This window comes from Phyllobates terribilis, unplaced genomic scaffold (assembly GCF_046119375.1).
Source record: "Phyllobates terribilis strain yellow unplaced genomic scaffold, ASM4611937v1 Scaffold_1__5_contigs__length_1240528914, whole genome shotgun sequence".
NCBI classification, from domain to species: domain Eukaryota; kingdom Metazoa; phylum Chordata; class Amphibia; order Anura; family Dendrobatidae; genus Phyllobates; species Phyllobates terribilis.
The window spans coordinates 1,012,125,849-1,012,149,636 of NW_027362761.1; the positions used below are offsets into that span (position 1 = coordinate 1,012,125,849).

The window sequence follows — 23,788 nt, forward strand, 5'->3', positions numbered from 1 at the left end:
AAGCGGAGCCTTTGTGTGCCCTGCCCCCATCCCATCTTTTGGCACCCATGTCTGAGCCAGTGCGTGGCCCCTATGTGCTGAGAGTCGGCCTTTCCTGCACTGAGGCCTGGCCACAAACAAGCCAACACTATTATTACCTGGTTAGGATCTATGGAGTCACTTCTCCTGACGTCTTGTAAGAATGTACATACTAGTGAAAAGTATACATGTCATGTATGGAAAACTATTTTACACCTAACGAGAAAAATAATTTACATTTTGATGCAATCTGTCACACATTCATGTTTTCAGATGAGCCATAAATAATTTTCTCAGGCATCTTTTTGATCGTTTTTTGTTACATAATTTATTAGTATCTTTAACATCGTAAAATTACTTTAGGGGACAGGTTTGGGTGAATAGTAAGATTTATTAGTTTTTTATTTTTTAAATATTTTTAGGATAAAGAACTATTCCTACATGGATGTCAACATTGTGGGTTGTGCAATATACACTGCTCAAAAAAATAAAGGGAACACTTAAACAACAGAATATAACTCCAAGTAAATCAAACTTCTGTGAAATCAAACTGTCCACTTAGGAAGCAACACTGATTGACAATCAATTTCACATGCTGTTGTGCAAATGGAATAGACAATAGATGGAAATTATTTGGAATTATCAAGACAATAAAGGAGTTTTTCTGCAGGTGGGGACCACAGACCACGTCTCAGTACCAATGCTTTCTGGCTGATGTTTTGGTCACTTTTGAATGTTAGTTGTGCTTTCACACTCGTGGTAGCATGAGACGGACTCTACACCCCACAGAAGTTGCTCAGGTAGTGCAGCTCATCCAGGATGACACATCAGTGCGAGCTGTGGCAAGAACATTTGCTGTGCCTGTCAGGTTAGTGTCCAGAGGCTGGAGGCACTACCAGGAGACAGGCCAGTACACCAGGAGACGTGGAAGGGGCCGTAGGAGGGCAACAACCCAGCAGCAGGACCGCTACCTCTGCCTTTGTGCAAGGAGGAACCGGAGGAGCACTGCCAGAGCCCTTCAAAATGACCTCCAGCAGGCCATAAATGTGCATGTGTCTGCACAAATGGTTAGAAACCGACTCCATGAGGGTGGTATGAGGGCCCGACGTCCACAGATGGTGGTTGTGCTCACAGTCCAACACCGTGCAGGACGCTTGGCATTTGCCACAAAACACCAGGATTGGCAAAGTTGCCACTGGCGCCCTGTGCTCTTCACAGATGAAAGCAGTTTCACACTGAGCACATGTAACAGATGAGACAGAGTCTGGAGACACCGTGGAGAGCGATCTTCTGCCTGCAACATCCTTCAGCATGACCGATTTGGCAGTGGGTCAGTAATGGTGTGGAGTGGCATTTCTTTGGAGGGCCGCACAGCCCTCCATGTGCTCCACAGAGGTAGCCTGACTGCCATTAGGTACCGAGATGAGATCCTCAGACCCCTTGTGAGACCATATGCTTGTGCGGTTGGCCCTGGGTTCCTCCTAATGCAGGACAATGCCAGACCTCATGTGGCTGGAGTGTGTCTGCAGCTCCTGCAAGATGAAGGCATTTAAGCTATGGACTGGCGCGCCCGTTCCCCAGACCTGAATCCGATTGAGCAAATCTGGGACATCATGTCTCGCTCCATCCACCAATGTCACGTTGCACCACAGACTGTCCAGGAGTTGGCGGATGCTTTAGTCCAGGTCTGGGAGGAGATCCCACAGGAGACCATCCGCAACCTCATCAGGAGCATGCCCAGGCGTTGTAGGGAGGTCATACAGGCATGTGGAGGCCACACACAATACTGAGACTCATTTTGACTTGTTTTAAGGACATTACATCAAAGTAGGATCAGCCTGTAGTGTGTTTTTCCACTTTAATTTTGGGGGTGACTCTAAATCCAGGCCTCCATTGGTTAATAAATTTGATTTCCATTGATGATTTTTGTGTGATTTTGTTGTCAGCACATTCAACTTTGTACAGAACAAAGTATTCAATGAGAATATTTCATTCATTCAGATCTAGGATGTGTTATTCGAGTGTTCCCTTTATTTTTTGAGTAGTGTATATCATATGTCTGACACATTTTATGGCGGTACGTAGATCAGTGTTTACGTCGTATACATATGATGAAACTAGATCCAGTATGCCGTATGTATTTTATCGTTTTCAGACTTCCGATGAGGGTTGTTATATCTATGCTCATCAGGTGATAATTTGGCTGGTAAGGCCGGCAGTGAGCAGAGCTGCCTCCCTGCTGATGCCGAAAATTGTAATGTATTGATGTGTGCTTTGTAGAAAACCAGGCTTTATTGCTAACAAAATAAGAACTGTTTGATCCAAAATGTTAATAAGCCAGTGTCCCTTAAAGAAGCACTCCCATGTGTTTATTCTTTTATTTAGGGCTCACACTAGCGTAGGTTCTCTCATGCTAATGACACTCGGCTCAAACTCTTTCAGAAACACAGCACAGGAGTGGAGAAGATGGAGAACTTAAAGAAGTTGTCCACTACTCGGACAACTCCTTCTGATACCCCACGCTTGGCCCCGATAAAATAAAAAAGCTTATACTCACCTCCCGTGCCGGCGCTGTGCCCGTTGTGTCGGCACTCGCTCTCCTCGGGGCTCCCGTGCTAGTAGTGGACAACCCTTTAATTTCTCCATCTTCTCTATTGTCTCTGTCCGCATAAATCGGACACTCACCTACAGACTTGTATGGGTGCATGTGATCCTATTATTGGATGCCCTCACAGCATGCTGCAATTTTTTTTTTTTTTTTCTCATGCTGATTCGGCATGAAAAAACAATCACTGTCTGCACTGCCCCATAGTATAACATTGTGCCTAGTGTTATCTGATAAAACGTCGCATAGCACTCGGCTGTGTTATACGCTAGTGTGAGCGAGCCCTAAATGTGTGTATATATGCATGTAATGTAGTGTGAGTGTATTAATATACTCACCTACTGCTGCTCTCTCTGGTGTCCAGCTCCTTTCTGCTCCTCTTCTCAGTGACGTCACCGCTCTTCAGACTCTTCATGTCACACTGCGCTCTGCATGACCTGGAAGTGGCTCTTTTAATGTCAGCCTATGGAGCGTCAGAACTTCAGGCCCCGTAGATTTCATTGTAAAAGAGACTTCCGGCTCACTCATAGAGGAATAGCGGTGACGTCACTGAGAAGTGGAGCAGAACGGTGCTGGGCTCTGGAAAGAACAGTGGCAGGTGAGTATATTAATACACTCACTAAATGTACACACATTTAATATAAAAAAATAATCATGGGAGCGCTTCTTTAAAGAAGATCTGTCACCAAATCAAAAGTGGCCAAGTTTTGATCCTATTTTATGCTGCTCCCTTGAGTATTCCATTTTTTTAACCTTGTTAAATCCACCATACGGTTCCAGAGAAGATTGAGCGTGGCTGAAAAATGTATTACAATGTATGCCACAGAAGTGGCGTAAAATGCCACAGAAATATGCTCCATTCCCTGGCAGCTAAAAGATGCGCCACATTCCTTGGGCGCATGCCTCTTAATGATTTGGGCACATGTTACTCCAGTGCTCCCATCATCAAGATCGGCCTACAAAATGTAAGTCATAATGAATCTGGCCATTTTGTTGTGCTCCTCAGTTTATGTAGGTGACGACGTCATCAGACATCAACATTTTTAGCTTTTTGGTTTACAACTTTCTCAATGGCTTTAAAGACACTAAACACATGGAGATATATCAAATGTTTTATGGGTTGGGTCCATGAGCCAATACTAAAATAAGGGTCCCTTGGTGCTGGATAAGTAGGCCTCTTCAGCATTAGGTAGGCGATCACAAACCCTCGGAACTAATGTTGACCGGCCAAAAGTATTTCTTCGGACTTTTGTTAGTGTGACCGTAAGATATCCCCTTCATTTTACTGTTTGGTTAATATCCTATCTCAGAGACCCCACCAACGGAAACCTCTGATGTCTCTATGGCTAGTATCATTTTAATTGGGGTCACACTTCCATTCTTTGTTTTAGCATAATTTAGTTATTACTCATCCATTATTTTTAATGAGGTAACACATTAGCTATGGCATATATTTAGCTTTTTTGACAAGCTGATAAACTAATTCTGTCTTGAACTAGAAAGTTAAAGGGTTATTGTTCTTCAGTGAATAGTCCAAATTATCTTTGGGCAAACAATTTACTTTAACAGAGATCAGGATTTCTTTGTCGGAGATCCCTGTGAGGGGCAAAATGTTAATCCTTCCTGATGAAAACCAGTTTGTCAGTTCCAGGGCTCCTATGTTGGTTAATTCCATTTATTTTAGCCCCTAACTCAACAAACAAGTATTTGGGCCCCACTTAGGGGGAGATTAGATTTAGCACTATAGTGCTTGATTAACCCGGGGCAGGAAGATAAGTCAGAAGTTGGCTTGAAAACGTACTACCAACTTATGATTTTTAGCAACTAATACATATTTCCAGGTTTAGACTGAAGTGTACCAATCAGCTGGGGCATTGTTATATAATGGTGTTTTTAATATACAAACAGTCTCTGTGATGGTCAGAAATTCAATCTCCCTCTTTTCCCACCCCTGGAGGCTCAGGCACCATGGTCTTTGATGTTGGGCACTACAGTTTTAGATCTTAGATATGCTTTCTCTGAACATCACTCGAGTGGGAGTGTGCCTGGAGTGAGCACTGTCTGCACAGAAAGCTCAGGCAAACCATTGCCGTCACTCATCATTGAGGGAGGTGTGGATATGCCAAATCAATGATCAGAACAGGCACTGAACCTCTTGGCCACACCAAGGGTACATGGAGCACCCTACGTAGCATGTAATTTTCTGCAGGATGGAGGCAGTGATTTGGACACTAAAGGTGCGGTTTTTATAGGGGCTATAGCCACTACAAGGCTATGTGCTTAGTTTATACTGTCAGTTTAGACTGTCAGACTTCCTTTAAGTAGGTGAATAACATCTTCAGAATGAGAAGTTCACTTGACCATCATCTATAACAAACGTTAATAGCTGTCCTTATACTTTACCTTGTAGATTTATTAGTAAGAGAAAACACCTAAACTTACAAATGTGCTGCTCGGAGAAACTTGGACCATGTTCTGTAAAAGATAATCCAGCTCTGAGTGTTTGTGCGTTTCCCAGCTCCCACGCAGAAAACAATACAGCATTCAGTGATCTCCCCCATTTATCAGCATTTACAGCTACTTGTCACATTTTCGTTGCATAGCCCAAGGGTATTATTCCAGCCATGCGTGACCACTGTCACAGTGTACAGAAAATGGGCCAAAATAAAACAGCTATGTAGAATGCTTTTTTTCTGGCTGATGAGCTGACTCCATTGAAATATGAAGTTGACATTATTAAAATCCATTTCCAAGTACCGGGCTCGATGCTTCCCCTCATTGTAGGGGGTCACAGTTCAAGCAAAAGAACATCACATCTGATAAGGGAATGTCTGGGTATTCGTTAAGGTCCCTTGGTAGAATATCCAATCTGTATTCAGCAGTTCAATCTTAATATTTTAGTTTATTGCCTACCCATTCTCCAGTTATGTTTTAAGCCCTGTTTATACTTTTGGTGGCCGTACACATTAGATGAATATCTGACAAACCTGCTGATTTCAATAGGACTGATCGACCATCTGATGGGTATGGGAATATCCCACCTCTCCTCTGATTGCAGATGTTCAGAAATAGAAGGGTACGGTATGTTGGATTTCATAATAACCCATCTTTTTATTTTCACAACAGATATGTTCCTGCCTAATGTGTTAAGCCCCCCCCCCCATACACATTAGACTAATATTGGCCAAGCCCACCAATATCGATGGGTTTGGCTGACAGGCTAATGTGTATGTCGGCTCCGGATAATTGATTGTCAGGGGAGTTAAGGATCCAGTATATCTCATTTGGGACTGCTGATCCTTTTGTTCTCCCAGAGATGAGACTTGTCTGGCTGTGGCAGCTCAGCTGAGCAAGCTCTCCTATTTAAGAGAGAACTGTCTGAATCACAGCTATCTAATGTGTATGGTGGGCTTTAGACTTGGCAGCAGCTTGTTCCCCTCTGTGCAGTGAGAACACATGCAAAAGTAGGTCAAACATGCATGTATATGGGGCATTGTAGATGAACTGGAAACGTTTTGTGGAGTCCACCAAATTGCTCATAACTTTTCTGCAATTTGCAATGCTTGGTTTGTCGTACATGGGTTCCCTCGGTGTATCTATGCATGTGTATGAAGCTGTGTCCCTAGTGTGAACACCGTCCTAGTTCTTTGTGAAATCAGACTATTTTAAATACTGTTTACTTCCCTTCTTCACATTGTCTTAAGAAGAAATTTGTGTTGAATTTTTTTTTTTTCAGAAAAAGGCCTCAAATTGTGGTCTGAACTTACAAAACATTGGAGTGGTTGAGGCCAAAGTGGAGAGTTGAACTGTGCGGCTTTCAATAAGTTATAGCATGCTGTCCTATAGAATTACAGAAAGCTCAGAACAATAAAAGTAATCATTTTTGGAAAAACATCTACAGTGCATTTTTCTGAATCATGTTGATGTTTTTCCTGACAGAAATATAAAAGTCTAGATGAAAATCCAACTGTTCTACTTTAACTTCACAATTGGCCATTTCTTTCTTTGCCTTCAGGCATCATATCCTATGTGGCAGAGCTAGAATCGTGCTTGGCATAATTTTCTTAAGACGTGACGATTATTTATGTATGCCTTCTATCTGACTAAAACACGTGTTTATGTTTATTTTTTCTTCCCGTCTCGTTAAAGGTGACGACTAGAGGCATGGATATCACATAATCGGTCTTGAGTTGCGACAACGGACTGCGAATCTTTACAAATGCTTGTCTCCTTGCAGAACAGTGCTGAAAAAAGCATGGATGAATCAGCCTTGTTGGACCTTTTAGAGTGCCCCGTGTGTCTGGAGAGACTTGATGCCTCCGCTAAAGTCTTGCCATGTCAGCACACATTCTGCAAACGATGCCTACAGGGGATTGTGAGTTCCCGGAGTGAGCTACGCTGCCCGGAGTGCAGGACGCTGGTGGAATGTGGGGTTGATGAACTTCCTAGCAATATTCTACTGGTGAGACTCTTGGATGGTATCAAACAAAGGCCCCGGAAACCAGGACCAAGCACTGGGAATAGCACAAACGCATTAAGAGCACAAGGTAGCATCACCACTAATTGTGTCACAAATGATGCACAGAGTACCCAAGGAGGACCTCAGAGGATACAAGCGCGGAGCCCTCCTGTGAGGGTGAGTACCTTGCATGATACCTCCGCTCATAGAGTTTGCATGTGTTGTCATCACTTATATAAACTCTTATGTGAGGAATTTATGAAGAATGACATGTCTTATGCCAGTTTTGAACCAAAAGTCCTTTGGAGTAAGGTGCACCAAATATATTAAGAGGTGCTTGTCTAAAACATGTGGTGCATCCTTGGTCCGTCATTGCGCTATGGAGTATACTTCAGCTACATTGTACGTCAAATCTCTGGTGTACGTTATAGTGAAATTGTCACATAGCGGCTGGCCAACTCTTCTTCTAAAAAGTGCCACTTTTTAGAAGAGTGGTGTAAATGGTTAAAAGGTGCAAAATATTTTGTGGCAAATCCAGTTGAGAGGTGATAATTTCTCCCTTATGTTTGTCATCAGCTTGGACATTTGTGGCCTTCTGTAGACAATGACTACCCTCTACCCCATTTATTCTCTAGTTGTGGCTGTAGGGGAATGCTTTGTGATGTTCTTGCCCCAGTTCATGTGAGGCGAGGTGCGAGATCTTGTGCTCTGTTCCCTCTTGTACTAGTTTGATGCAGCTTTCCTGACACATGTCCCTTTGGGATGTTGCTCCAGGACTTAGTTAAACCACCCACCTTTGACACTGTTAATCTCGCAGCAGATTTGTTTGAATATGTAAGGATTTTCTGCTACAATGGTTTGTCAAGATAGAGAAACTTTTTGCAAGGGTGATGCCAAACATCTGTCTCGCGACTGTATGAAGGGGATATTGCTTATTGTGAGCAGCTGTCTAGGAGGACTTGGTTAAGCCTGGGCGTGTTTGCCTTGTGTTCTTCAAAATGTTCTCTTTTATTGCTGTCTTGTTTCTAAGGTACTTTATATTTTTACAACCACAGTATTGGACGGTGCATGTGTCTGATTTAAGGGCAATGTTTAATAAGTGTCTAGTCTTTTTATATTGGAAAGAACTTACAATCAGCAGTTCTTGGCCATGAAGTATCATAGCAATTGGGTATATTGGATGCAAACAATAGACACTTCTTTCAGTATTGATAAGGACTTACTGAAACGGCAAACTCCTATAACGCTGAGACCACTTTGCACCATCTTATTCTGGGGGGCTTGCTAAACTGACCCTAAAGAGAAATAGGAACAAATCTGTAATGGGCGGTGAACTAAACAAATCCTTGGGGTCAGGTAGCCCATGCACCTAGAAGTTTCTTGGTAAATTGGGTCCTGCTGTCAGTCAGTACCAGGGGCACGGTTACAGCCACCGCTCTCTATTCACAGAACGGTGACTGAACCTACGCCAGCGCCACCCCTGTGACTGAAACCCGAATACAAGAAGGAGGAATAAAGTTAAGTTCCAGCATCGGGCAGGTTCATGTCACAGGTTCCATTTAGGGTTCCCTTAGAGGAATATCGGGCAAACCTGTCAATTTTGCATGAACCAGCTGACCAACTAATGTGTATGGGTGTATCCCGACTCTCCCCAATGGCAGATATAAGGTGAAAAAAGGATCAGGCATTAGACTTCAACATGCCCAATTCCTTGTTGTCACAGAAGAGGTGTCTGGTAGCAACTTATTCCTGTCTTCCCCACACAGGGGTGAAAGGGAGGTGTAGCTTTTGGACAGCAGGCCCTATACACATTGATGAAAGTTGGTGGGACCAGCTGGCCACCTGATGTGTATGGGGACCTACAACTATCCCCTGACATCATGAGACGGATCAGGTAGTTGGAGTTGCCATGCCCATTCTTTTTGTTTTCAGCGGGGATGAGCTCCTGTCCGGCTGCAGCGGCTTACTCCTCTCTCCCTGTTGAAAGCACATGAATGTTTGACCGAGACAAGCTCTGTATTTTGTGAGATCTGCGGACCATGAGGTGTTAGTGCTTGTCATAGTCACACACATACAAGAGTAGATGCTACTAAGGGAACTGTATCTACCAATGATCTGCAGAGACCTGTTATGGCCACGGCCAGCATGACTGCCTGGCTACAAAAACAGTACAACTGGCTGAAGTGCTGCAGGGTTACTAATTTCTCCAGTAAGTTGTCACATTGTAGTAGAGCCTGTATCACAATGGTCCATTTAGATGTGCTGATTTTGGCACCTCACTGCACCATTAACAAGCGCTGATCGACTATATAATGCTAACGAATAACGATGGGGACAATATGCTTGTTTTGTCCCATACACTATCATGTTGTCGGCAGGACATCGCCTTATTACATAGGGCAATGTAGGGCAATGTGCTGTCAATAGCAATGATTTCTTTTTGTCGGCATAAACGTTCAGATCACCCGATAAAGGAGTGTTTTTCTTGCTCATCGGATGATGGCAGGCATGTTTATACCTGCGGATAATCTGGCAGGAATGTTCCTACAAATGCTCGTTCGCAGATTACCTAGTGGAGTGAATGCACCATTAGTCTGTATGTAATGATTTGCTGGGTGAGTGATGCATCCAGCATCTGTATGGCCGCAGCAATATTGTGTCATGTGTTGTTTCCTGATGTTCTACTTGTATGAAAGCACGTATTATAATTCTCCAGAGCAGCCTCGTAAATGTAATTACAGGGCAACGTGTTCAGTCTTCCCGCAAGGAACATTGTTTTCTGCTTCTTCCTCCTTACGTGTTTGACATGTTGGCGGCTAGAAGATTACAAAGTCCGGACGCTATCTATAAATGATTATTGCACCTTCTGAGAATTACTTCTCAGAAATGTTTGCTCTGACAATACACGTGTACTCGGTGACTGCGCGCCTCCTGCGCTACGTTCCCCACATTAGCGTGGATTACACTGGCTGTCAGCTCCGGTCTGGGAGCGGTATGATCTGTGGTGAGCCTGGAGGGCTGACATCGCAGACTATATGCAGCCGTCAGTACGGAGCATCTTCCTCTCAAATAGAAGTGTTACAGTTACCTTTACATAAACTGACATCTTACTGCGCACCGCAAGAGAAGCAAGACAAGGTCGATGGTGGGTGAAATTGCTTCACGTCACATTGACTGGGATCCTTACATCAAAAAAGTACAGGCGCTCATTATTAGTCCTATGTAGCGCCAGCTCCCCAGGCATCAGCCTAATAATGAGGGGAGACAATTTCATGAACAGTTCAATCATATCAGATTTGCAATCCGTCATAGTGGCTGGAAAAGTATGAAGATTCTATTCTTCCATCAGTGCTAAGGTTAAGCATGGCTGCAAAGAATAACCCTCTGTTGCAAGGAAAATCCTGAAATATATGGTCCACGTCCAGCACATGGCGTCTGCGGGCAGAGCTCTGGCTTCTCATCAGATCACTCAGGTGAGACTTGGTGAATAGGACGTGCTGTGCGGATTTTGAGCTCTCCAATATGTCCATGTCCATGTCTGTTGCAGATTGATGGGGATTTACTTTAATGGGGGAAGGAAGTATTTGTAGGAAAAAAAAGTGCACAAATAATGTATTGTTATAATTGCATTTTTGTTTTACATTTTGTCACTTCAGAGCCCAGAATGTCACACACTGGGCCAGATTATGGAATACAGATAGTATATGTACCTGCCACCATGTCCATGGGGCTGGCAGTCACTAGGGTTTGCTCTATGCAGCCGGAGGGATGAGGATGGACGGCTCGTGGCCGGCAATCTGCCCCCAGAGAGGATGGTCTGCGGCCAGAACATTCAGAACCATGAGGATGTTGATCCATAGGAACTGTAGCCACAAGATATGGTGCATGTAGACGTGCTGATTTACATTACTTTAACAAGCGCTGATCGATTATATAGCAAGTCATTCTACGCTCAATTACCGGTCCGTTTACACAGGCCAACAAACAATGATGGAGACATAGCTATCACTAATGCACCAAATCCTTTCTGTTGAAAGAACGATAATTGTCGAAGGATGAACTCTCATTCCTGATTATTGGCCCATGTATTAGCGATTCTTCTGTCACCATTGTCTGTTCGTCGGCGTGAGTAAAGAGGCCAGAAAACGAGCGCCAAACGACCTGCCGTATGGTAAATCGGTGTTCGTTAAGGTGCACTGACGGGCTGATATGGCATGTGTAGCTGCACCATTACTCAGGGCCATGTGATGCGATAGCAATGATTTTTTTTACCAGCATAAACATTTGGATCACCTGAAGAACAAGTGCTATGCTTGCTCCTTGTATGATCGCCAGCATGTTTATACGGGTGGATTTTCAGGAGCAAACTTTCCTATGAACTCTTGATCACCTAATATCTCTTCATTTATATGCATTGATTGTTGTACAGAAGCTCGGTATATCCAAGGCGGCAGCTCCAAATCTTCTCATTGTATGTGAAATCTGCAGGAAAATCCACACTAAAACCCACGTCATTGCGGATTTGTCTGCAAATTTTCTTGCAGAATTTTCTGCAGAAACAATCGGCACCAAATCCGATGCATATGACCATCTCCTAAGGGCAGCTGCAGACGGCCGTTTACTCAACCCATCCGATTATGCTCATCACGCTCTTGATCATAGTGTGATCTGATTTTCTCGGAGATGAAGAGAAAAAAAAGTTTCTTCATTATGTCAGTCCGTGATATTTTCCGCGGACCCATAGAGTTGGATGGGTGAGTGCCATAGAGAAAAATTGTGCATGCTGCGATTTTTTTTTCCTTGCACCAGCACTAATAGTGAGCACAATACAGTGCTGCTCACGATTATTGCCACCCCTTCATTTATTTCATAGACTTTACAATATCTTCAGAAATAATTGGAAATGTACCAAAGTTATATCCTCAGGATTTTTTAATTAGTGGTCCAAAGTAATACAACAATAAAACATTGTTTTTCAACTTCAATGTTGTAATTTCAAAGAATAAACAGAATAAACAACATGTGCAGCAATAAAGGCACCCCTAATTAATACTTGGTTGCACATCCTTTGGCATTGCTGACAGTCTCCAAACATTTCTTGTAGCCATCTATAAGCTTCTTGCACTTCTCAGCTGGAATTTTCTCCCACTCTTCCTTTGCAGTTTGTTCAAGCTCTTGAATGTTTGCAGGTTCTTTTACCCAATGGCAGATTTCAGCTCGCCCCAAAGATTTTCAATGGATAGAGGTCAGGACTCATTGCTGGCCATTTTAAAACAGTCCATTTTTTCTTTTTCAACCATTCCTGTGTACTTTTGGATGTGTGCTTGGGTCATTGTCTTGCAGGAGGACCCATGATCTTCTACTCAAACCAAGTTTTCTTACACTGGGTAGGACATTTCACTCTAAAATCTCTTGATAATTCTCTGATTTCATGATGTAAAAAACTGTTTCACTTGATTAATTTTTTTCAGGAGATATTCCACATTATGTACTTAGACTTTATGGGTGCCAATAACGATGAGCAGGACTGTACATGGTGCATAAGGCATGGCTTATTAAAGAAAGCAAAAATACAAAAGAATTTAATAACATTTTTGGTTGTAAATATAGATGGAAATATGGGTGATTCTCTTAACAAGTTCTCATGCCTGAATGTAGCATAGAGGGCTCCATATACCCCTTGTGAGGGACATCGTCTGTACACAGAGGCATTACGGTGGGTGCAGGGATCAGTGCACAGTGGCAGTCAAGCAGCGAGTGCAGCCTATCACCCCTACACCTAATAATAAGACGCCTGTATACAGCGCTGTCTTCAAGACTTGCTGGACTGTAGCCATTGTCTGAATTGTTCATGGTCTGGTAAGCATGCAGGAAATTGTTGGTGTCTGCTGACAGCCATTTATGATAAAGTTCAATAACATGTATTTCTACAGTGACTCAAGCTGTGATAAGTATAGACTGAGTATACTGTGTTCAAGCGCCCATTTGTGCCTGCCCTGCTGGTTTCCTCGTGTTCATCCTATCTGGGCTGTAGGCCGCGTTATTTATCTGATCTTAAGACGTGCGTGCCACCTTTATGAGATGGAGTTGCGCCAGATTCCAGAGCATGGCATGAATAGAGTTTTTACTTAACCAAGCCTTGTTTTACAGGCCTTGTCCTATTAACTGTCTCCTAAATGTGTGTCTGGACCCTGGAGCTCAGTCTGATGATGAAGTGTCCAGGTGCCTTCCGGGAGACTTCTCTTCCACCCTGGAGAGCCGTCAACTCTTCCAGGAGTCAAGGAGGTCTCCCTTTTTCTGGGGTTTGTCTGGACAATACAGGAGAATTGCCATAGATCATCAATAATTGTCAATTTCTACAGATCCCCCAGATGTAGTCCTTTTTCTTGTCCTGTAAATAGCCCACTTTTAACAATTAGTTAAAATTTAGATCTGTCATGCATTTTGTCTGTTTTTTTTTTTTTAATCCACCATATGGTTCCAGAGATAGGGAATTTTAATTTAGTGCTAGCTGATATGGTCTTTACCAAGGGGGCGTGACTTACAGGATTTTCTTGTAATGTGTCTTTAGGCTGCTCTGCCCCCTTGTAAAGACGGTTTACAGCTGGATCTTATGGTATGATCAGTCAGACATTTTTTTGTGCTCTCTAATGCACTTGCTAAAACGTGTGACCAAAATATCTCATGTCTTCTAGTCTTCAGCTGGACTTAACATTCCTCTAGCTAGGTAGCCAATGTACCCCGAGATTGTCTACTTTGTCAATTTTAATTCATCTAATATCTATGGATGTTCTTAAAAAAATGATAAGGAATTGGCTCCTGCAAGTACATGTATATCTTGTTCTTCGAGTCTAGAGTCTTTTATCTGTCCCTGATCTGTCGCATTTCAGTACAATTACTCCTGATATTTTTTGAAGGGTGAAATCCTAAAGTACAGGCAACCATCAGAATAATGGGCAATTTATTGGGTGCAAATAAGTTATTAATGTAATTTATAGCATGCGTCTGTCATACAGCATACATCTTGAAGAGCTTAGCTAGACAATGCGGGCATTCTCCGGGGACTGGCTCTGGTTTGCTGAACGTGCCGCAGACAGTACATAAGTATACCCCAAATGCTTGTCTGGGAAAGGTTTACTGGTAATTAGTTAGCTGATGTTTTCAACAAGGCTTTATATTTGATCTCCCGGCTAGTAAAGTGCCACCATCTTGTATTTTATTAGCTGAGTTTTTGTCTCAGTCCACTTAGATATTTCTTCTGCTTATGGCATTGGCCAGATATCCCATTTCCAGATGTGATAACATCTGAAAAGTGGTTTACAGAATGTAGGCAGTAAGTCATGTTGTGCTTTGTGACATCCACCATGGCCACCATGTGGCTCCCTCACAGAGAGATCAGAGGATTCTCAGGGATATCAGAAACAGACATGTCTCACATTGAAATCATCTGCGGACCCATACTTTACTCTTGTCTATGTGATGAGATCTCAAAGGGGTCGTCCACCTTTTGGGACCATTTTTTTTTTGTTTAATTAAATGCATTGATTTTTTGATAAAAAAAAACAAACAAACGTTTTCTTTGCTGTTGGGTTTCATTAAATAAATTGCACCATTTGCTTTATATAGCCTATAAAAATAATACTTATTTTTAGAGCACTAACATATACCGCAGCACTTTACATTTCAGAGGGGACTTGTACAGACAGTAAGGACATTACTGAGTAACACATAACTCAACAGATACCAAATTGAGAGAGGGCCCTGCTCATAAGCTTGCAATCTATGAGGAAATAGGGGAGACACAAATGTAAATTAGTAAAAAGTGCTTGTATTGTAGGGTGCAGCCATAATAAACCGGGTATTCCCATAACGTTGCATGAGCCGGTCACCAGCCAGTATGTGCATAAGAAATGACACAGGGCTACCAAGTGCATGGAGGGTGTGTAAGTAGATGATATAAGGGGATTTAGTAGAAAATTTTGGAAAGTCAAAATGGGAATAGTTACATAAGTAGGATGAGGTGATAGGCCAGTTTAAAGAAATGCATTTTTAGGCCATTCTTAAACCTGTGGGTATCATAAATTAATCGAATTGTCCTGGGTGGTGCATTCCAAAAAAATGGAGCAGCTCATGAGAAGTCTTGGAGATAGGAGTGAGCGTTACGGATTATTGAGGATGTTAGTCTTAGGTCATTAGCAGAACGGAGGGCACGTGTAGGGTGGTAGAGGTGAGGGAGGAGATGTAGGGTGTTGCTGAACCATGGAGCGCTTTGTGGGTGAGAGTGATAAGTTTATATTGGATTCTGTAGTGGATGGGCAACCAGTGCAATGACTGGAAAAGGGTAGAGGCATTGGTGTAGTGGCTGGAGTGGAATATGGTCATGGCTGATGAATTTATCATGTATTGGAGAGGGGAGAGTTTAGTAAGAGGGAGATTTAATATGCAAATTGCCTCTTCAGAGAAAAAGAGGACTTGTACTCTATAGCGCCACCTATTGGAAGTAGCAATCCTACAAGTCACAATCAACCCTTTAACGAGTCGTGCAATATGACTTAGGATAACCAATTAGTAGAGAGTTGCAACAGTCCAGTTGAGAATGAATAAGAGCAGCACTAAAAGTTTTTCCAGAGTCAAACGTAAGAAAATGTCAAATTCTAGAGATATTGAGATGTAGGTGATACGAGCGATCGAGTGATCGGATGTGGGGAGGGAAGGAAGGATCTGAGTCAACTATAACCATAAGACAGCAGGCGTGCTGTTGGGGAGTAATGGTAGACCCACATACCGCCTCTGTGCAGAATGAGTTAACTGAGAATCCATCAGTCAGTCCACTATGCCAATCTGACAGGCAGTTTGTAACTCTCTTGACTATCTTTTTCTGAGCTCCTTTCAGCAGATTTCTGAGCACAGCCTACATCAAAGTTCAGTGTACAAGGAAGGAAAAGGCCTGTAAAAAAACTAATTATGGACAACCCACTTTAAAGGGGCTATCTCGCGCACAGTACGAGTGCTCTATTTTCTATGAGTTGATGCTGTTGGAAAATTGAGCATCTGGCGCTTGGTTTCTCCACAGAATACGCTGAGGTCCTGGTAAAGTGAAACATCAATGCTTTACTTATCAGGAAACTCGTCAAATAAAAAACTATGGATTAAAGTAGGCAATCCCTTAACTTGTCTTTATAAATACTGGAGATTGTGGGAGTTGAATTGTGGGACCCCTGGTGTGAGCTTATGGTCGGGATTCTACTGACAAAAAGTGTATTCCGCCTTTAAGCCACAACCCCACCTTAAGTATTTGGTCAGTATGCGGTCAGTATTTTTTCTCAGGAGTGGGAGCCGAAACCAGGAGTGGGTGATAAATGCAGAATTGGTGACTTGTTTCTATTATACCTTTTCTCTGATTGTTTCCCACCTGGTTTTGGCTCCGACTCCTGAGAGCAAATACTGACCAAATACTGACCAAATACTGATAGTGGGGCCATGGCCTTAAGCTGAAATACAGAGTTCAGTCTTTGCAAAGCAATGTAGTTCATTTCTGTCTGCACTCACAAAGCTGTGGGACCAGGATTCTTACCATTTTCAGGCCCGTAAATAGCATATAGACACATTTTATTATGGGCGCTCGTATAATCTCCTCATGTAAATGCTTTTTCTTCTTTGAAATCCTTTACTGACCTCTCTAAACTTCTAGTAACTTCTGGTTACAGTTGTCACACCCTGGTGTTAAAGCGTCATCTGCAGAACTTTACCAAAATGTCTTATTTCCAGACAAACTGTGAAAAGAATATTTTTAATAGTCCATTGTCTAGTTCTCTGCACCTTGATGCAACCAAGTCATGTTATGTATTAGATTTGTAATATATGGAATAACACCATTTTTATAAACTGAAGACGTATGTCATCTCCTGTATGTGATCTACTGAATATTCTGGCTGTTGCCCCAAGTAAGAATGGAGGTATGGCATGGGTACAGGGAATCCAACTACTAAACTCCATTTTTTTTAACAATTACAACCATGATATATATACATGTTTTAAAAAAGGAGTTTAGTAGTTGGACTCCATATATATATACAGTACAGACCAAAAGTTTGGACACATCTTCTCATTTAAAGATTTTTCTGTATTTTCATAACTATGAAAATTGTACATTCACACTGAAGGCATCAAAACTATGAATTAACACATGTGGAATTATATACTTAACAAAAAAGTGTGAAACAACTGAAAATATGTCTTATATTCTAGGTTCTTCATAGTAGCCACCTTTTGCTTTGATGACTGCTTTGCACACTCTTAGCATTCTCTTGATGAGCTTCAAGAGGCAGTCACCAGAAATGGTTTTCACTTCACAGGTGTGCCCTGTCAGGTTTAATAAGTGGGATTTCTTGCCTTACAAATGGGGTTGGGAAGGTCAGTCAGTCCGAAAACTTGGGAAAACTTTGAAAGTGTCCCCAAGTGTAGTTGAAAAAAACATCAAGCGCTGCAAAGAAACTGGCTCACATGAGGACCGCCTCAGGAAAGGAAGACCAAGAGTCACCTCTGCTTCTGAGGATAAGTTTATCCGAGTCACCAGCCTCAGAAATCGCAGGTATACCCGCAAGCATTGTGAAATTAAATATTTTAGAAAAGTGCATCTTCTCTTTCTTTTCCATTTAACCAGACTCAGCCACAGCAATGCGTGGCCGGGTACAGCTAGTATATATATATTTACATACACACATATATATATATATATATATATATATATATATACCTACTGTGTATCTATATATATCTATATATATAGATATATATATGTATGTATACAGTACAGACCAAAAGTTTGGACACACCTTCTCATTTAAAGATTTTTCTATATTTTCAAAACTATGAAAATTGTACATTCACACTGAAGGCATCAAAACTATGAATTAACACATGTGAAATTATATACTTAACAAAAAAGTGTGAAACAACTGAAAACATGTCTTATATTCTAGGTTCTTCAAAGTAGCCACCTTTTGCTTTGATGACTGCTTTGCACACTCTTGGCATTCTCTTGATGAGCTTCAGGAGGTAGTCACCGGAAATGGTCTTCCAACAATCTTGAAGGAGTTCCCAGAGATGCTTAGCACTTGTTGGCCCTTTTGTCTTCACTCTGCGGTCCAGCTCACCCCAAACCATCTCGATTGGGTTCAGGTCTGGTGATTGTGGAGGCCAGGTCATCTGGCGTAGCACCCCATCACTCCCCTTCTTGGTCAAATAGCCCTTACAGAGCCTGGAGGTGTGTTTGTGGCCATTGTCCTGTTGAAAAATAAATGATGGTCCAACTAAACGCAAACCGGATGGAATAGCATGCCGCTGCAAGATGCTGTTGTAGCCATGCTGGTTCAGTATGCCTTCAATTTTGAATAAATCCCCAACAGTGTCACCAGCAAAGCACCCCCACACCATCACACCTCCTCCTCCATGCTTCACGGTGGGAACCAGGCATGTAGAGTCCATCCGTTCACCTTTTCTGCGTCGCACAAAGACACAGTGGTTGGAACCAAAGATCTCAAATTTGGACTCATCAGACCAAAGCACAGATTTCCACTGGTCTAATGTCCATTCCTTGTGTTCTTTAGCCCAAACAAGTCTCTTCTGCTTGTTGCCTGTCCTTAGCAGTGGTTTCCTCGCAGCTATTTTACCATGAAGGCCTGCTGCACAAAGTCTCTGATTTTTCTGTATTTTCATGACTATTAAAAGTGTACATTCACACTGAAGGCATCAAAACTATGAATTAACACATGTGGAAATATATACTTAACAAAAAAGTGTGAAACAACTGAAAATATGTCTTATATTCTAGGTTTTTCAAAGTAGCCACCTTTTGCTTTGATGACTGCTTTGCACACTCTTGGCATTCTCTTGATGAGCTTCAAGAGGTAGTCACCGGAAATGGTTTTCACTTCACAGGTGTGCCCTGTCAGGTTTAATAAGTGGGATTTCTTGCCTTATAAATGGGGTTGGGACCATCAGTTGTGTTGTGCAGAAGTCAGGTGGATACACAGCTGATAGTCCTACTGAATAGACTGTTAGAATTTGTATTATGGCAAGAAAAAAGCAGCTAAGTAAAGAAAAACGAGTGGCCATCATTACTTTAGGAAATGAAGGTCAGTAAGTGCAAAAAACTGGGAAAACTTTGAAAGTGTCCCCAAGTGCAGTTGCAAAAACCATCAAGCGCTACAAAGAAACTAGCACACATGAGGACCGCCCCAGGAAAGGAAGACCAAGAGTCACCTCTGCTTCTGAGGATAAGTTTATCCGAATCACCAGCCTCAAAAATTGCAGGTTAACAGCAGCTCAGATTAGAGACCAGGTCAATGCCACACAGAGTTCTAGCAGCAGACACATCTCTACAGCAACTGTTAAGAGGAGACTTTGTGCTGCAGGCTTTCATGGTAAAATAGCTGCTAGGAAACCACTGCTAAGGACAGGCAACAAGCAGAAGAGACTTGTTTGAGCTAAAGAACAGAAGGAATGGACATTAGACCAGTGGAAATCTGTGCTTTGGTGTGATGAGTCCAAATTTGAGATCTTTGGTTCCAACCACCGTGCCTTTGTGCGACGCAGAAAAGGTGAACGGATGGACTCTACATGCCTGGTTCCCACCGTGAAGCATGGAGGAGGAGGTGTGATGGTGTGGGGGTGCTTTGCTGGTGACACTGTTGGGGATTTAATTCAAAATTGAAGGCATACTGAACCAGCATGGCTACTACAGCATCTTGCAGCGGCATGCTATTCCATCCGGTTTGCGTTTAGTTGGACCATCATTTATTTTTCAACAGGACAATGACCCCAAACACACCTCCAGGCTGTGTAAGGGCTATTTGACCAAGAAGGAGAGTGATGGGGTGCTACGCCAGATGACCTGGCCTCCACAGTCACCAGACCTGAACCCAATCGAGATGGTTTGGGGTGAGCTGGACCGCAGAGTGAAGGCAAAAGGGCCAACAAGTGCTAAGCATCTCTGGGAACTCCTTCAAGATTGTTGGAAGACCATTTCCGGTGACTACCTCTTGAAGCTCATCAAGAGAATGCCTAGAGTGTGCAAAGCAGTCATCAAAGCAAAAGGTGGCTACTTTGAAGAACCTAGAATATAAGACATATTTTCAGTTGTTTCACACTTTTTTGTTAAGTATATAATTCCACATGTGTTAATTCATAGTTTTGATGCCTTCAGTGTGAATGTATAATTTTCATAGTCATGAAAATGCAGAAAAATCTTTAAATGAGAAGGTGTGTCCAAACTTTTGGTCTGTACTGTATATGTATATACATATGCATTGCAACATGCCCAAGTTGGACCTGTTATCGGATTGCACTCGGTCACACAAGTCACTGAGTCTTTGGAACAAATCAGAATGCACTCGAATGACATCCGAGTTCAGTCCGATTTTCATGGACTGACAGAATGGAGAATATGGAAAAACGTTTTTTTTTTCCATCTTCTCCTCATCCGAAAAATCGGATCACACTAAGATCACACTTCAGAGTTTGATCAGAGTGTGATTTACATAATTGGCCCGATTCTCTCGGATGTCAGAACATACGGTGTTGTGACCCTGGCCTAAGGATGAGTTCACACGTGCTGTAATCATGTGTTCCAAACAGATCCAACAGCAGTTATCTTAGGTTAAAAAAGTTGTACAGACTTTTTTGTCTGGCTGAAAAAAACGGATTGCAAATGGATTTTTTTTTATCATTGTAGTCTATGGTAAACAGGTCCATTACATTGCCATCCATTTTACTTTAATTTGAAATGATCAGTATTCTTCGCTCTCTGGATTCGTTTCAAACAGATGTTTGCTGGACTTGTGCACCTAACTTTTACAATAGTAGTTACTACAAACTGGTTTAAGTATCTTCTCTGTCACATCAGATCTGGTAAAGAAAATGTCTATACAGTACATTTACGGCAGCTTAACCTTCGTCAGGCTGCATAATTTTACAACGTTAACAGGCTGCAGAGGTACAATTGTACCTTCATATATACCTCCACTGTGGGAAGACTTTCTCCTTTACTTGGTTTCAGAAACTAAAGTTCATTCAGCTACAAATGTTATGCTGATATCTATTGGCCAGTGTTGTTACTGCTCACTTATGTTGCTGTCAACTAAGTTGATTCAAACTGGGAGTGGCTTCTACTTCTCTTCCTGCCTCCCTCCTCTCAGTAGCCATTTTGCTGTTCATCGCATTGCTGTGAGCACACACATTTCTAGGCTTGTGAAGTCTTCAATTTCTTGGATACGAAGGTAGGAAAGTCTCACATCTAACAGCCAGTTATACCTTCATTCGCCTTATGTGGGGACAGAACAGTCAGAAATTGTCTTTGAGCCTGGACTTGGCTTACATATATTTTGTATGAAACTTATCACTATAGGTATGATTTTTATACGAAAAATGGATAATAATTAGTATCTACATATTGTTTTACGATGTTTTACTTATATTCAGCACAAAATAAAGATGGTGGCTCTGTTACAATTTTCCTATTGGTCGAAAAAACAGTCGAAGATGGAATGAAAATTCTGAAACCGTATACGGTTTACATAATATATAAATGACATTTATAAATAATTATCACTAGAAATAATTTACTTTTTTATCTGCACTTTAGAATCGAGTTTCATTCTACTTGCTACGTGTTACTGAACTAAATTACGAAGCCAAAATTCATCTACCAAGTCATCATGAGTGATAGTGATGCTGGATCTAGTTTCCGCCATAATCCAAGAAAACGTGTTTGCAGGTTAGTATCATTTTGTGAAAAGCCAATAATGTAGTATTGTGTAGTATTTCGGAAAATTATTTATTTTTCATTTTTTCATATTTATAGATTTACGTCTGACGAAATAATGCGAATGCTAGAAGAATCTGATTCAGAGCATGAGGAAGAACCATATGTTGCATCTGATGATGAAAACTATGTACTACAAGTGGATGTTACTGAAGAAGATTCAGACATTGAACAAGAAATGGTCATAGAGCAGGAAAAAGAATACGACTCAGACGAAAGTGTTGAGGATGAGTCTGTGCCTCAAAGTGCAGGCGACATTTGGACTGCTAAGGATAAAACTCAATGGTGTAGTGATCCACTGCCAAATGCACAAACAAAATCTCGTAATGTCCTACGACAAAGAGGTGGCCCTGCAGCAATCAGCAACCTGTATACAGCAAAAGAGCTATTCAAGTCAATCATGACTCCCGAGATGTGTGACGACATATTACGAGAAACTAATCGAAAGGCCAAGAGAGTTTGTGATGCTTACAACAACGAACTGGTACAACGTTTTCCTGATTCTTCTGAACGGCCACCACAAAAGACATTCAAGCAATTTACTGAAACTGAACTCCATGCATTGTTGGGCATACTGATTGCTGCTGGTGTGCACAGAGACAACAAAGAGAATCTGGAGGAAATGTGGAATGTTGCTGCTCTGCCTCTTATACGTGCAGCCATGTCTCGTGACCTCTTCAAGATGATACTCAGATTTATCAGATTTGACAACGAAAATACACGTGCAGAACGTGTGCAAACAGATAAAGCTGCACCAATACGGGACATCTGGACAACGCTCAACAGAAATCTGGAGAGAGCCTACAAGCCATATAATTGTATCACCGTCGACGAGCAATTATTTCCATTTAGAGGCCATACTAAATTTACCCAGTATATACCTTCAAAACCAGCTAAATATGGCATAAATTATTTTCTGGGCTTGTGACTCGTCAAACGCCTACCCATTACAAGGTCAGCTCTACACTGGGAAACCAACTGATGGTCCTCGACAAGTAAACATTGGTGAACGAACAGTATTGGACCTAGTGAGCTCGTATAAAGGCTCTGGAAGAAATGTCACCACCGATAACTTCTTTACAACCATGGAACTAGCTAAGGTATTGAACTCCTGGAACATGACACTAGTTGGTACAGTGAGAAAAAACAAAAGGTTCCTACCTAGCAACATGCAGCCTGCCAAAGAAAGTCCTGAAACTCGACAAATTTTGCCTACAATCATGATGCAACAGTCTGTTCATATGTACCAAAGAAGAACAAATCAGTCGTGCTTCTATCATCTATGCACATGACGGGAGAAGTTGAAGAGACATTAGCAGCCAAGCCAGAGATAATGAAATACTACAACAAAACAAAAGGCGGAGTTGATGTTATGGATAAAATGTTGGGAGAGTACACTGTGAAACTAAGAACATTACGTTGGCCTCTGGCATTTTTCTACAATATGATTGACGTCACTGGGTTAGCATCCTACATCATCTACAGAGAACACAATCCAAGCTTCAGGACAAAGGATCAACGGAGAAAGTTCCTGAAAGATCTCGCAAATCAGCTGTGTATGCCTGCAATTGAAGATCGTAGTACAAACCGAATGATGATGAGAAACCATTTTCTTCGAGGTGCAGTAGAAATGGTGCTTGGGTGATGCATTCTGGTAGCATTGCAAGCAGCAGCTGGCCCTCAAATACCTCATGGTAGTCGTGGACCCTCCCCTGTTGTTGGTAGTTGCTATGTCTGTCGAGACCTGAGGCGAAAATAACGTAAGACTAGAAAGTCTTGTGTGGTTTGTGTGAAACCCATTTGCGATGAACACTCGGTAGCAAAGACAACATGCACTACTTGCGAAGAAAATCAATAAAAAAAGTTTCTTACATTTTCTTTT

At 42.0% G+C, this 23,788-nt stretch overlaps 1 protein-coding gene across 2 annotated transcripts in view; it reads left to right on the forward strand.

Moving 5' to 3' along the window:
- SH3RF1 (SH3 domain containing ring finger 1) overlaps positions 1-23,788 on the forward strand; it is a 231,248-nt gene that overhangs the window by 30,000 nt on the left and 177,460 nt on the right. For both annotated transcript variants that reach the window (XM_073644112.1, XM_073644123.1), the window contains exon 2: positions 6,773-7,259. In XM_073644112.1, the coding sequence (XP_073500213.1) occupies positions 6,843-7,259 (417 nt within the window). In that variant the 5' untranslated portion in view covers positions 6,773-6,842. The remainder of the gene's footprint in view (positions 1-6,772; positions 7,260-23,788) is intronic.